Genomic DNA, 13,975 nt, shown 5'->3' with positions numbered 1-13,975 from the left:
GTTGGGGTGGAGTGGAGATCAGGGTGGGGGCAAATGGAAGAGGTCTCTTGTATTAGGTCATGTTTAAGGGCACTGCCCCCTTCCATTTTCCCTGGCCACATTCACAACAAACCCAATAATGATGGCATCTTGCAAAATCTGGAATCTGTTTAGGTGGCATTTTCATCGAATTTACAGGGCAGAAGGAGGCCATTCGGCCCATGAGTCCCCACCGGGCCCTGGAAAGAGCACCCTACCCAAGCCCATGCCTCCATCCTCTCCCCGTAACCCAGCAACCCCACCCAACCCCTTTGGACACGAGGGGCAATTTATCATGGCCAATCCACCTAACCTGTACATCTTTGGACTGTGGGAGAAAACCGGAGCACCCGGAGGAAACCCACGCAGACATGGGGAGAACGTGCAGACTCCGCACAGCGACCCAAGCTGGGAATTGAACCTGGGACCCTGGAGCTGGGAAGCAACTGTGCTAACCACTGTGCTACCATGCAGAATTTTGGATCGTAGGACATGTCAGTATTGTCGCCAATCTGTGGAAACTATAGATTTGCGCTGCCTGGGATAGACGCAACCTAAAGGTTTGGGAAAAGGGAGGGGGTCAAGAGGATAAGGGATCTGTTTGTGGAGGGTAGGTTCGCATGACAGGAGGAGTTGAAGGAAAAGTACCAATTCCCGAGAGGGAGCGAGTTTAGATATGTTTGTTTTAGCATAACAAAAATGAGCCCTGGTGTACATACTTGCACTTTCGAGACACACGAGTTGACAAAACAGTTAAATTGGTGACTCCACTTGTCTTTATATTGAAGAATAGCTCTCTGGAAACTCTTGGGTCTGGTCAACAGCACTGGTGAAAATTTTGATCTTCATAAGAGCTGATTGCTACTTGTCTGGCATGTTCCTGCATGTTGGGTTAGTTCTGAGGACTTTGAATGAGATGTCTTAACTTCCCTAACACGAGAATTGCCAAGGCATTCTGCTGAATTACTTTAAATTTGTGAAACGTTTTTTTCTAGAAAGGCGTAGAATCTGATTTAGAAATTCTCCACATGATAGAAAGCCCCAAATCCACTTGCCAAGACTTATCCTTGGACTGCAACTCTTAGCCAAGGACAAATTTACATCATTTGGAGTGGCCTCCCTGGGTCATTAATGCAATACTTGAGGGAAAGTCAGGAAAATGGAGGCTGGATCTGAAGTTACTGCTGATGACAAATGACTGGCAGCAGATAACTGTTTTGAACATAGGGCAAGATGCCAGTCTTGAATATATTTTGATGTTGTTAATAGATGTATTATTCCTGGAATATAATGTGCACTCCACTATCTCACTTCAATGTAAAGTTGATTCTTGGAATATTTATCACTTCAGAAAGCAAATGAACTGAACTGAAATGTTGCAGTATTTGTTATTTTCCCTTATTGTTCAGGTCATCTTTTACAGCCACTGCTGTTTTTAAATAGCATTTGTCGATGAAGGGAGAAATTTGTGAACCCAACACCAATCCTTCCAAGGCTCTGATTGGCAAGAATGCCATCTTCAACACGTAAAGGGGCAGCGAGAGATCCAGAGGTTTCAGAACTGTTCTTTAAAGAAGACCCAGAGGAACTGTTTGTTGACCTGCATGAAATTGGACATGGAAGCTTTGGAGCCGTTTATTTTGTAAGTGAGAACTTGTTCAAACTCATCCATAAGCGTAAGTTTTGACTTCCGAAGCAAATATCAATGAACCGGTATATGTTTTGAAATACCAAATCAAGAACTGAATTTTGCAAGTGTCAATTAGCTATGGTGAATGATACTAATTTGTTTAAAACTCGTTAATCCTGTCAGCACCTGAAAAATACAGCATTATAATGACCTATTAATCAGCCACTGCACCTCTCCTATTTGTCTTCTTATCTGCTCACATACCCTTTTCTCTGTCTCTCAGAACGAGATGTTGCATTCTCTGTCAATTGTGGTCAATTTACAGAGGAATAAAATGGGGTAGGTGGGTAACCAGTATTATTTCCAGAGAATATAACTTGATCTGTTTCACTTAATGATTGACTGTTCATTTTGCAATTTAATGACTAATAAAAGTGAGAATAGTTTTACAGATGCATTTGTAAAGAAAATTACATGGACCTCCCAGTTGCTGTACTTTGCATCGGTAGGATCTCTTATTTTTAAAGTAAGAGCCGAGGGTCCAGTGGTAGTGCGGGATTGAGTTTGATTGTAAAAATGTACTTCGTGCACTACAAAAATACAAAACAAAAGGAACAAAAGCCCAGTGGGGCACAAGGAAGAAAACAACTGGAAAGAGAACAGAGGAGGAGGGAGAGCATAACCTTATACTAACCTTGTACCTGTATGGGGTACAGGTACCCCCCCCTCTTTGTTCCCTATTGGTTTACAAGTTTTGAATTGTGACTTCTGGAATGGTGGTCTTTACCATCATTCACATTGGTATCTAACTTACTTGCTGTACCCACTTTGCAGTCTAGCTGAGAGGCTGGTGCAAGGTTTCACCGCTGAGCTGCAAACGAATAATCTGACCGTGACTCAGAACAATACAAACTTGTATTTCGACTGCAGTTATGATATTTTCAAAACTTGTTTTTTTAACTATTTGCCTATAGCATATCAAATTTTCCCAATGCCCAATGTTTGCTTCTTGGTTAGCTAGCAAACTAGCAACAAGCAAGACAACCAAACATAGGAGCATCGGAGCAATAGTTGTCTGAAAAAATATCATGTTTTCATGTCTAAAATAATAATGTAGGTCAAATAGAAGTGGCACTGAATGTGAAAGAAATCAAAAGGATATAAATGAGAAATCTATGAAACAGCCGTCACAATGTTTGGTGGTTCTCATTTGAAAGAAGAAAATGTGATGCTAGTTTGCAATAGTGCAAATCTGAAGAGGTTCTGACATTAAGAAAAGAAGCAAATGAGATGCTAGTTTGCAATAGTGCAAATCTGAAGAGGTTCTGACAATAGAATGGTCTTATTAGTGACAGACAGCATGGTTTTGTACGGGTGAGGTCATGTCTCACTAATTTAATTGACATTTTTGAGGAGGTGACAAAAATGATTGACGAGGGAAGGGCTGTGGATGTTGTCTACATGGACTTTCGTAAAGCATTTGATAAGGTCCCTCATGGCAAGCTGGTGCAAAAGATTCAATCTCATGGGGTCAGGGGTGAACTAGCTAGATTGATTCAGAACTGGCTTGGCCATAGAAGACAGAGTAGCATTGGGTGTTTCTCCGAATGGAGGTCTGTAACCAGTGGTGTTCTGCAGGGATCAGTACAAAGAACAAACAAACAAAGAAATGTACAGCACAGGAACAGGCCCTTCGGCCCTCCAAGCCCGTGCCGACCATGCTGCCCGACTAAACTACAATCTTCTACACTTCCTGGGTCCGTATCCCTCTATTCCCATCCTATTCATGTATTTGTCAAGATGCCCCTTAAATGTCACTATCGTCCCTGCTTCCACCACCTCCTCCAGTAGCGAGTTCCAGGCACCCACTACCCTCTGCGTAAAAAAACTTGCCTCGTACATCTCCTCTAAACCTTGCCCCTCTCACCTGAAACCTATGCCCCCTAGTAATTGACCCCTCTACCCCGGGGAAAAGCCTCTGACTATCCACTCTGTCTATGCCCCTCATAGTTTTGTAGACCTCTATCAGGTCGCCCCTCAACCTCCTTCATTCCAGTGAGAACAAACCGAGTTTATTCAACCGCTCCTCATAGCTAATGCCCTCCATACCAGGCAACATTCTGGTAAATCTCTTCTGCACCCTCTCTAAAGCCTCCACATCCTTCTGGTAGTGTGGCGACCAGAATTGAACACTATACTCCAGGTGTGGCCTAACTAAGGTTCTATACAGCTGCAACATGACTTGCCAATTCTTATACTCAATGCCCAGGCCAATGAAGGCAAGCATGCCGTATGCCTTCTTGACTACCTTCTCCACCAGTGTTGCCCCTTTCAGTGACCTGTGGACCTGTACTCCTGGATCTCTTTGACTTTCAATACTCTTGAGGGTTCTACCATTCACTGTATATTCCCTACCTGCATTAGACCTTCCAAAATGCATTACCTCACATTTGTCAGGATTAAACTCCATCTGCCATCTCTCCGCCCAAGTCTCCAAACAATCTAAATCCTGCTGTATCCTCTGACAGTCCTCATCGCTATCCACAATTCCACCAACCTTTGTGTCGTCTGCAAACTTACTAATCAGACCAGTTACGTTTTCCTCCAAATCATTTATATATACTGCAAACAGCAAAGGTCCCAGCACTGATCCCTGTGGAACACCACTGGCCACAGCCCTCCAATTAGAAAAGCATCCTTCCATTGCTACTCTCTGCCTTCTATGACCTAGCCAGTTCTGTATCCACCTTGCCAGCTCACCCCTGATCCCGTGTGACTTCACCTTTTGTACTAGTCTACCATGAGGGACCTTGTCAAAGGCCTTACTGAAGTCCATATAGACAACATCCACTGCCCTACCTGCATCAATCATCTTTGTGACCTCCTCGAAAAACTCTTATCAAGTTAGTGAGACACGACCTCCCCTTCACAAAACCATGCTGCCTCTCACTATTTGCTTCCAAATGGGAGTAGATCCTGTCTCGAAGAATTCTCTCCAGTAATTTCCCTACCACTGATGTAAGGCTCACCGGCCTGTAGTTCCCTGGATTTTCCTTGCTACCCTTCTTAAACAGAGGAACAACATTGGCTATTCTCCAGTCCTCCGGGACATCACCTGAAGACAGTGAGGATCCAAAGATTTCTGTCAAGGCCTCAGCAATTTCCTCTCCAGCCTCCTTCAGTATTCTGGGGTAGATCCCATCAGGCCCTGGGGACTTATCTACCTTAATATTTTTTAAGACACCCAACACCTCGTCTTTTTGGATCTCAATGTGACCCAGGCTATCTACACACCCTTCTCCAGACTCAACATCTACCAATTTCTTCTCTTTGGTGAATACTGATGCAAAGTATTCATTTAGTACCTCGCCCATTTACTCTGGCTCCACACGTAGATTCCCTTGCCTATCCTTCAGTGGGCCAACCCTTTCCCTAGCTACCCTCTTGCTTTTTATGTACGTGTAAAAAGCCTTGGGATTTTCCTTAACCCTATTTGCCAATGACTTTTCGTGACCCCTTCTAGCCCTCCTGACTCCTTGCTTAAGTTCCTTCCTACTTTCCTTATATTCCACGCAGGCTTCGTCTGTTCCCAGCCTTTTAGCCCTGACAAATGCCTCCTTTTTCTTTTTGACGAGGCCTACAATATCTCTCATTATCCAAGGTTCCCGAAAATTGCCGTATTTATCCTTCTTCCTCACAGGAACATGCCGGTCCTGAATTCCTTTCAACTAACACTTGAAAGCCTCCCACATGTCAGATGTTGATTTGCCCTCAAACATCCGCCCCCAATCTATGTTCTTCAGTTCCCGCCTAATATTGTTATAATTAGCCTTCCCCCAATTTAGCACATTCATCCTAGGACCACTCTTATCCTTGTCCACCAGTACTTTAAAACTTACTGAATTGTGGTCCCTGTTACCGAAATGCTCCCCTACTGAAACATCTACCACCTGGCCGGGCTCTCTGCTCTTTGTAATATATATAAATGACTTGGAAGAAGTTGTAGCAGGTCTGATTAGCAAGTTTAAAAAAAAAAAACATTTTATTGGGGTATTTGTAGTTTATATAATAATAACGATAACAGCAACACAAACATGGTACATATAACATTTCCATCCCTATCACGTTCTTCGCACCCCTAACAATGAAACAATAGCCTAGCCTAACCCCCCCCCCTCTAGATTTCTGCCTTTGCTGACATTTTAATTTTTTCCGAGAAAGTCGACGAACGACTGCCACCTCCGGACGAACCCTAACATTGACCCTCTTAGGGCAAACTTTATTTTCTCGAGACTGAGAAACCCAGCCATGTCACTAATCCAGTCTCTAATTTCGGGGGCTACAAGTCCCTCCACATTAACAGTATCCGTCTCCGAGCTACCAGGGAGGCAAAGGCCAAAACGTCAGCCTCTCTCGCTCCCTGGACTCCTGGACTTCCAACACTCCAAAGATCGCTATGTCTGGACTCGGCACCACCCATGTTTTAAGTACCGTGGACATAGCCTTAGCAAAACCCTGCCAAACCCCTCTTTGGGCATGCCCAAAACATGTGGACTTGATTTGCTGGACTCCCCGCGCACCTCGCACACCTGTCCTCCACCCCTAAAAACGTGCTCGTCCGGGCCACCGTCATGTGTGCCCGGTGGACTACCTTAAATTGAATCAGGCTAAGCCTGGCACGTGATCAGGATGTGTTAACCCTGCTTAAGGCCTCCACACACAGATCTGCCTCGATCTCTCCCCTAGTTCATCTTCCCACTTACCCTTTAGTACCTTTATCTGAGTTTCTCCGACTCCATAAGTTCTTTGTAGATATCCGATACCTTCCCCTCTCCCACCCATGTTCTGGGAACTACCCTGTCCTGTATCCCACGTGGTGGCAGGAGTGGGAAGGTCGGAACCTGCCTTCTCAGAAAATCCCGTACCTGCAGATATCTTTTTTTTTTAAATTTAGAGAACCCAATTCATTTTTTCCAGTTAAGCGGCAAATTAGCGTGGTCAATACGCCTAGCCTGCACATCTTTGGGTTTTGGGGGAGAAACCCACGCAAACACGGGAAGAATGTGCAAACTCCACACAGACAGTGACCCAGAGCCGGGATCGAACCTGGGACCTCTGCACCACCGTGCTGCCCTACCTGCAGATATCTAAACCCATTCTCTGCTGGCAGTCAAACTTGTCCTCCAAATCCTTCAGGCTAGGGAAGCTCCCATCTATAAATAGATCTCCCATCCTCTCAATGCCTACTCTCTGCCATCTCTGAAACCCTCCATCCAGTTTTCCCGGCACAATCGGGGTCCAGACCGATGCTCCCTCCGCTCTCCTATATTTCCTCCACTGCCCCCAGACTCTGAGCCGCCACTGCCACCGGGCTTGTGGAGTACCGGGCTGGCGAGAACGGCAGAGGTGCCATTATCAGTGCCCCCAAACTTGTGTTCTTGCATGATGCCGCCTCTACTCGCTCCCACACCGACCCCCAACCCACCCTCCCCCCGACTACGCTCCCACCACACTTTCTTCACTCGCGGGGTTTTACCCGCCCCCACACTGCCCCAAATCACCTTATTCACCCATTTAAAAAAGGCCCTTGGGATAAATATGGGGAGACACTGGAAGACAAACAGAAATCTGGGGGGAACTGTCATTTTAACGGTCTGTACCCTCCCCGCCAGTGACAGCAGGTGCATGTCCCATCTCCTAAAGTCCCCCTTCATTTGTTCTGCAAGCCGGGACAAGTTTAACTTGTGCAATTCCCAGATTAACTTGCCCATTCCCGCGCCATCTGGAGTCCCAGATAGCGAAAACACCTTTCTACCATTCTAAACGGCAGCTCTCCCAGTCTCCTCCTGCCCCCTCGCCTGGATCGCGAACATCTCGCTTTTCCCCATATTCAATTTATACCCCGAAAACCTGCCAAATTCTCCTAAGATCCGCATAACCCCCTCCCCCAGACCACCCCTTTCTAGTTCCTGGAAACTCTTAACGCCATAGCCAATTGCTCTATGGCCAGAGCAAATAACAGCGGGGAGAGGGGATACCCTTGCCTTGTCCATTGGTGCAGTTGAAATTAGCCCGACATCAGGCGATTCATACGCACACTTGCCACTGGTGCCTGATACAGCAACCGCACCCAATCAATGAAGCCCTGACCAAACCCGAACCTTCCTAACACCTCCCACAAATAATTCCACTCCACCCGATCAAAGGCCTTCTCCATATCCATCGCAACCACCACCTCCATCTCTTCCCCCTCCCGTACGAGGGCATCATGATGATAAGTTTAAGAGCCTTCTAACATTGGCCATGAGTTGCCTGCCCTTTAAAAACCCCGTCTGGTCTTCCCCTATCACCCCTGGGCCACAGTCCTCTATCCTTGTGGTCAATATCTTAGCCAGCAGTTTGGCGTCTACATTCAATAGGGAGATCGGCCTGTATGACCCGCATTGCTCAGGGTCCTTCTCCCGCTTCAGAATCAATGAGATCGGGCCTGCAACATTGTTGGGGGAAGGACTCTCCTCTCCCGTGCCTCATTAAATGCCCTCACCAGCAGTAGGCCCAATATCTCCTTCTTATAGAATTCCACCGGGTAGCCGTCTGGCCCCGGGGCCTTGCCCGACTGCATGACCTCCAGCCCCTCCATTATTTCCTCAATTTCAATTGGGGATCCCAGCCCTTCCACCAGTTCTTCCTCCACCCTCGGGAACCTCAGCTGACCCAGGAACTGCCTCATCCCCCCTACCCTATAAAAGTCCTTAAACACCTCATTCACCACCACTGGGTCCAGGACTGCATTCCCACCTCTGTCCTTTACTCTCCCTATCTCCCTGGCCGCCTTCCTTTTCCTCAGCTGATGTGCTAGCATTCTACTAGCCTTTTCCCCATACTCCTACACCGCTCCCCTTGCCTTCCTCAGTTGTTCCACCGCCTACCCTGTAGATTACAGCCCAATCTCCGCCTGTAATGTCCCCCGCTTCTCCAGTAGCCTCGCGTCCAGGGCTTCCGAATATGTCCTATCCACTTGGAGTATCTCCCTCTCTGCTCGTTCCACCTTTTCTTTTTGGGCCCGTATCGAAATTAACTCCCTTGTAACCACTGCCTTCAGAGCTTCCCACACCGTTGCTGCCGAGACTTCCCCCGTATCATTTATTTCCAAATAGTTCTGGATGGACTTGCTCACCCGCCCACACACACCCTCATCTGCTAATAGTCCCGTATACAACCTCCATAACAGGCACTGTCCTCTCTCCATACTATCCCGTAGATCCACCCAATGCGGGGCATGATCCGACACCACGATTGCCGAGTGCTCTGTATCAACCACCCCCGGCAGCAGAGCCCTGCTCAGGATAAAAAAGTCGATCCGAGAATATACTTTGTGGACATAGGAGAAAAAGGAAAACTCCTTCACTCTTGACCGTCCGAACCTCCATGGGTCTACTCCATCCATCTGATCCATAAACCCTTTAATTCCTTCGCTACGGCTGGCACCCTCCCTGTCCTAGATTTTGACGGTTCAATCCTGGGTCAATGACTGTATTGAAATCTCCCCTCTTGATCAGGTTTTGTGACTCTAGGTCCGGGATCTTACCTAGCACCCACCTCATAAATTCCACATCATCCCAGTTTGGTGCGTATACATTCACGAGTACCACCGCATCCCCTCAAGCTTCCCACTCACCATAATGTACCTGCCCCCGCGTCTGACACAATTCCCCCTGCCCCAAATGCCATCCATTTGTTAATCAGGATTGCGACCCCCCCTGGACTTGTGTCCAGCCTTGAATGAAATACCTGGTCGACACATCCCTTCCTCAATCTGGTCTGGTCTATAACCTTTAGGTGTGTCTCTTGTAATATTGCCACGTCCGCCTTCAATCCCTTCAGATGCGTGAACACGCAAGCCCTCTTAACCGGCCCATTTAGCCCTCTGATGTTCCAAGTAATCAGCCTAGTCGTTCAAACATCTTATCACAACGAAAACCAAAGATAAAAGGAAGGAGCAAAAGCAACCAGAGAAAGAAAAAGGGAACAAGAAACAACAATAACCCCTTGTTACAGAGAGAACTGCATATTCAAAACAACACAGAAGTGATTTTGACCAAATCGCCACCGCAATGCCCTGTCCCAGGATTCAGTGACCCCTGCTAGCCTTTTGTCCTCGATAGCTTCGTCCGGTGATTCAAAATAAAGTTCCTGGCCCTCAAACGTAACCCAAAGACGCGCTGGATACAACATCCCGAACTTCACCCCCTTCTTGAAGAGGGCCGATTTTGCCCTGTTAAATCCGGCTCGCCTTCTGGCCAGTTCTGCGCCCAGATCCTAGTAGATGCGCAACTCTCCGTTCTCCCACATGCAGCTCTGTACCTGCTTGGCCCACCGCAAAACCTGTTCCTTGTTCAGGAACCGGTGCATTCGCACCACCATCGCCCTTGGCGGTTCATTCGCTCGCAGCTTCCTTGCAAGAGTTTTATGTGCTCTGTCCACTTCCAAGGGTCACATAAACGCCCCATCTCCCATCAACTTTTCCAGCATACTTGCCACATATGCTCTCCCGTCTGAGCCCTCACTGCTCTCAGGGAGGCTGACGATCCTCAGGCTCTGTCTCCTGGACCTGTTCTCCAAGTCCTCCAACTTCTCCTGCAACTTTATCTGGTGGTCCTTGATCAGCCCCACCTCGGCCTCCAAAGCGGTTAAATGGTCCTTTTGCTTGGACACCTTTACCTCCACCTTCTGAATCGCCGTCCATGGATTTCTAAACCCTGTTACACCCGATCAATCGATGCCTTAATCTGCTCCGGCGTATCTTTCTTTAGCTTGGCGAAGCTCTCCTCAAAGAACTTCACCAGCTGTACCGTCGACCACTGTGCCACCGCACCAGGGTCCTGTGACTCCGCCATGCTTTCCTGCGCTGCCGGCTCTGCACGCGTCTTCCTTGCTTGACTATGTCTCCTTACACTGCCACTTCTAGTCCACTGTTCCATACACTGATGAGGGATTTCTCCTCACTGTCTCACTCTACACCAATTTATCCAGTGAAATTCCCAAAAAAAAAGGGAGAAAAGGTCCAAAAGTTTCATCACAAGCAGGAGCTACCAAATGTGCGACCTCCTACTCCATGGCATCCACCGGAAGTCAGATTAGCAAGTTTGCATATGATACTAATTGCAGGAGTTGTGGATAGTGATGAAGATTGTCAGAGAATACAACAGGATATAAATAGGCTGCAAAATTGAGTAGAGAAATGGCAGATGGAATTTAACCCAGACAAATGTGAGTGATGCATTTTGGTAGATCCAATTCCGGTGGGAGCTGTAAAATAAATGGCAGGACCATAGAGACACAGAGTTCTGGGCGTGCAGGTCCACAGATCCTTAAAAGTGGCAGCACAGGTGAAAATGGTGGTGAGGAACGTATATGGCATACTTGCCTTCATCCTACCCTCCCGGTCCCTAACCTGAACAATCTCCCTGTCTGCCTCCCGGAGCCACGGTTGATGAGCTAAGAGCCGACTCGCCTTATCTGCATATTCGTCGCCTCCTTTTGTCTGCCTCAATTGCCGCATTGCCTTATCCGTGGACATCAAACAAATTACGTTTACAGTTTCTTTCCGCATGCCAAAAGTTCTGGGGTCGGGTCACTCGTACCTGCGATCCACACTTACGATCTTATTCACCAATTTCTGTAGCTCCTCCTTAGCCTTCATGTCCACATGTGACTTGAACACTATGATCTCTCCCCTGATCACTTTCAATGTCTCACACAAACCTGAGAATGAGACCTCCCCATTATTATTCTTTGCAATGTACTCCTGTATGGCCCTTGAGATCCTCACACACAGCCCCAAGTCCAATAACAAACCTAGGTCCAGTCGCCATCACCTGCGGCGTTCTTGACCAACCTCCAGCGCCAGGTCCATCCAAAGTGGGGTACTGCTGAATATTCAGCTTCACTCCCACCCCCGCCAGAAGAGTCCAACTCATAATAAAGCAATCAATCCGCGAATACACTTTGTGTCCCATCATAAAAACGGAAACTCCCCCTCTCCCGGGTGCGTGAACCTTCATGGGCTGTCCGTTCCACCTCCTCCATGCATGCAGACAATATTCTCGCCATCCCAACCAGGGCCAGCGATCTCGGCTTGGATCGATCTGCCTTCAGGTCCAGCACATCGTTCATAGCACATCCTTGATGGTGGGTGTCCAGATCCAGCACCGCTGGTAACAATTGCTTCCTGAATGACACGCTGTCCATAGTTGGGGCATATACATTCACTAGAACCACTTGTGCCCCCTCTAACACCCTAACACACAATTCTTCCCCACCGCCACCCCACCCTCTCTACATGAAACCAAACCTTCTTATTAATGAGGACCCCCCCCCCCAAGGCTCTACTGTCAAAGGCCGAGTGGAACACCTGACTCACCCTGGCCATCCAGAGCCTAACCTAGTCTTGTTCTGCACGTGAGTCTCTTGTAAAAATACCACATTCGGCTCCCAGGCTTTTTAGATGGACAAAACGCCTCATCCTTTTAACTGCTCTCACTCTCTCCCCCTCCCCTCACGCCCCCGCACGTTCCAGGTGACCAAGCTTGTCACCCCAACCCCCCTGAAGTCAGCCATTATCACTGCTGTGATAGGTCATACACTTGCCGACAAGCCCCAGGACCGCCAAAAATGGCAGCCTGTTCCACCCCAAGGGTGAGATAAAGAAAAGCCTCTGCTCACTGCCAGCACCCCCTCCACTCCCAGGTCGGCAGACTACCTGCTGCTTCCATTAACCCCCATCCCATCCACACTCTTTGACCCATCAAGCCTTGCCTAACTAGCAAAATAAGTCGCAGTCCCTCCCCCACATCACTCCCGTTTACTAGCCTAACCCCTCACTAGCAAGGTGTTTGCACCCCCTCCCCCAAGGACAACAGCTAAAACAACCAGAACAAAGGCCTATGGTCCCATCCCCACCCAGGTCCCCTACTCTCACATCTAAGTCCCAACATGACACCATGGTTCTCCCTCCAATTACCCTATCAAAAAAACCCTCATTCTACCATCCCCCATGGACCTAATCGCCTAAAGAGAAAACAGAAACAAAGAACCCCACCCGTCGCCCAGGTCAAACAACAAGGCCACAAAGAGAACAACAAACATAACTCACAATATTACAATATTCATAATTACCGTCGCCAACAGAAAGAAAATAACCACCCGCCAACACTCCTCAAACCATTCCCAGTTCTTGTTCCTTGACACAGGCCCCAGCCTGCTCCGACGAGTTGAAATAATGGTCCTTTGAACCCAACGAGACTCTCTGATGCGCTGGTTACATCACTCTGAACTGCATACCCTTGCGCAGGCCTCAGTAGACACCACTCGATAGGCCTCGAGCCCTCTACGTCCTCCAATAGGCCCATCACTGAGGTTTATATGCCGTCGCCCTGTGCAAGGCTGCGCTTTGCCAATTCAGTACCAACAACCTTGTACATGCGCACCGTATTTCCATCCCAAATATTCCAACACTTCTTTGTCCGCTCCAGGGCCAGCTCCTTCCTCTGGTAGTTGTGACAATGCACGATCATTGCGCGCGGTGATTCATTCGGCCTCTGTTTTGACACAAGGCCCGGTGCGCCCTGTCCAACTCCAGCTGAAAAAATATCTCTCTTCCACCCACCGGCCGAGAGAACATTTTCGAGAAATACTTTATAAAACATTTTTTTTTTTTTAAAATTTAGGGTACCCAATTATTTTTTCCAATTAAGGGGCAATTTGGCATGGCCAATCCACCTACTCTGCACATCTTTGGGTTTGTGGGGGTGAAACCCACGCAGACACGGGGAGAATGTGCAAACTCCACATGGACAGTGACCTGGTGCCAGAATCGAACCCGGGTACTCAGCGCCGTAGGCAGCAGTGCTAACCACTGCGCCACCGTGCTGCCCTTTTTCGAAAAATACTTGATAGGCTTCGAGTCCTCCCTACCTCCAGCAGGCCCACCACTCTGAGGTTTATATGCCATGACCTGTTCTCCATATTGTCCACTTTGACTTTGACTTTTTTGTCTCTATCTGTCAGAAGCAGTATTTCAGCTTCCAACGAGACCAGCTGATCCTCTTGATTCAACAAGGCCTGCTCTACGTCCTTCAATGCCTCTCCCTGCTCTCTTTCACCCAAACAACCGAACTACTGGTTAGAACCCAAAATTTCCCAACCAAATTGGGCAAAAAGGATCAAAATACCGTGACCTTAGCAGGAGCCACCTTTTGTCCGACCTGCTTTCATGTCATCACCGGAAGGCCCCGACATTCAATGCATTTATCTCCTTTAAATAAG

The 13,975-nt window shown here is 47.8% G+C and overlaps 1 protein-coding gene across 6 annotated transcripts in view; it reads left to right on the top strand.

The window, feature by feature from the left end:
• Positions 1-13,975, top strand: part of taok3a (TAO kinase 3a) — a 176,873-nt gene that overhangs the window by 42,564 nt on the left and 120,334 nt on the right. For 3 of the 6 annotated variants that reach the window (XM_072496968.1, XM_072496920.1, XM_072496930.1), the window contains one exon: positions 1,442-1,660. In XM_072496968.1, coding sequence (XP_072353069.1) covers positions 1,529-1,660 — 132 coding nt within the window. In that variant the 5' untranslated portion in view covers positions 1,442-1,528. Of the gene's footprint in view, positions 1-1,427; positions 1,661-13,975 lie in introns of all 6 variants that reach the window. The other 3 variants (XM_072496939.1, XM_072496948.1, XM_072496958.1) reach the window with 2 other exon arrangements.

Source organism: Scyliorhinus torazame, chromosome 1, assembly GCF_047496885.1.
Source record: "Scyliorhinus torazame isolate Kashiwa2021f chromosome 1, sScyTor2.1, whole genome shotgun sequence".
Classification (NCBI taxonomy): Eukaryota; Metazoa; Chordata; class Chondrichthyes; order Carcharhiniformes; family Scyliorhinidae; genus Scyliorhinus; species Scyliorhinus torazame.
Note: the sequence above shows the minus strand (reverse complement) of the source record. Positions and strands in the feature narration are given on the sequence as shown.